The sequence below is a fragment of the Octopus bimaculoides genome, chromosome 11 (genome assembly GCF_001194135.2).
Source record: "Octopus bimaculoides isolate UCB-OBI-ISO-001 chromosome 11, ASM119413v2, whole genome shotgun sequence".
Classification (NCBI taxonomy): domain Eukaryota; kingdom Metazoa; phylum Mollusca; class Cephalopoda; order Octopoda; family Octopodidae; genus Octopus; species Octopus bimaculoides.
Genome location: NC_068991.1, coordinates 54,520,314 through 54,521,842, shown reverse-complemented (window position 1 = coordinate 54,521,842; position 1,529 = coordinate 54,520,314). Strand labels below are relative to the sequence as shown.

The 1,529-nt window shown below is 31.5% G+C and overlaps 1 protein-coding gene across 16 annotated transcripts in view; it reads right to left on the bottom strand.

Moving 5' to 3' along the window:
• The window catches only part of LOC106881762 (ryanodine receptor 2), a 381,060-nt gene that overhangs the window by 215,894 nt on the left and 163,637 nt on the right, over positions 1–1,529 (bottom strand). For all 16 annotated transcript variants that reach the window (XM_014932251.2, XM_014932252.2, XM_014932258.2 and 13 more), the window contains one exon: positions 973–1,037. In XM_014932251.2, the coding sequence (XP_014787737.1) occupies positions 973–1,037 (65 nt within the window). The remainder of the gene's footprint in view (positions 1–972; positions 1,038–1,529) is intronic.

Genomic DNA, 1,529 nt, shown 5'->3' with positions numbered 1-1,529 from the left:
ATATATATATATATATACATACATACATGCATATCAATGTGAATGTGTGTTTTTATTCAAAGTTATATTTAAAAACATTTTGATATTAAATGGAAGAGTTACTTGATGCTTTTCAATATAGAGTACATATTTATCAAACTTTTATTAGAAGAGTGACTTCGAAGTTTCATCTTGCTAGCCTTCAGCTCTTTTTTGTTGCTATAGTGTATCTAAAATACATTATTCAATGGCTCTCTTTCTTTTTTTAAGATGATAAGTGTAATATGATGTGAGATTTGACTGCTATTTCTTGCAAGTCAAGCAATCACATAAAGGCTTTTTTCGTTTCCTCAAAACATATTTTTTAGATTTCCCTCCCTTCCTTCATCGTCAGGACTATACATTACACCATTATCCTCATCATTTAACGTTCATGTTCCATGCTGGCATGAGTTGGCTTACAATGATGAGATTATTTTTTTACAGATGAGTATGACTCATTCAACTTCTCTTCTCCTGACAAAGATATTCTTTTACTCTGGGAAGAATTGAATTATGTTCTGCAACTTCATCAACACTACTGCTTAGAATGAAGAACTGTACTACATTATGGTACTTATGTAATTATTAACCTTTGCTGAAAGTTGTATATGAATAAGGACAGAGACCCACTTTCAGCTCTTATTTGTAATTGCTTTTCCTAATCTGGATGCCTCAAAGAAAGTTATAAATATCAATTTGGATATTTTCTCCTCTAGAAAGCTGATGCTTCATAAGTACATAATCCCCAGTCATTTCTCTGCAAGTGAATGTTTGAATAAAAACCAAAATATATTGGTATTTTATCACCTACAAAATGACTTGAAGAAATGGTGATCTGGATGAAATTTGAACTGGAAATGGGAAGCATTAAACTAAAAATACTATCCATTGGCTTTCACTAAATATATCACTTCTAATACACTTAGAGATAATGATAAAAGATATACATACACACAGAATGGTTCATAACCTTCCTGGAGACCATAGCAAGTAAAATATTTCAGCTTATTGATGTCCTATAAATGAAGAACAGAAAATTTAAATTAGAGGTACAATATATATAATTAATAACCAATAAGTAGTTTAATATTCAATTAATTAACAAAATAAAAGTTTTATTTAGATGACTAAATTGTAGAGAAATTTATGTAATCAATATTGTTAACTATGATACTGATGCAGCATGTTTGTGGATGAGTTTATATAAATTTACATGTTTAAGTTTAATTGGTTTCAACTTTTGGCACAAGGCCAGTGATTTTGGGGGAGGGGGTAAGTCGATTACATCGACCCCCCCCCCTCCCCAGAATTTAACTGATACTTATTTTATCGACCCTCAAAGGATAAATGGTAATGTCAACCCTGGCAGCATTTGAATTCAGAACATAACATACACTTGACCTTGCTTTACAAATAACAGGCCTCCAGGATTAAATGAGAGGTCTCTCCCTGCATAAGAAACTTAAAAACAACTCAGAGTTTTGTCTGTTTTTCCAGGAGTATCTGTT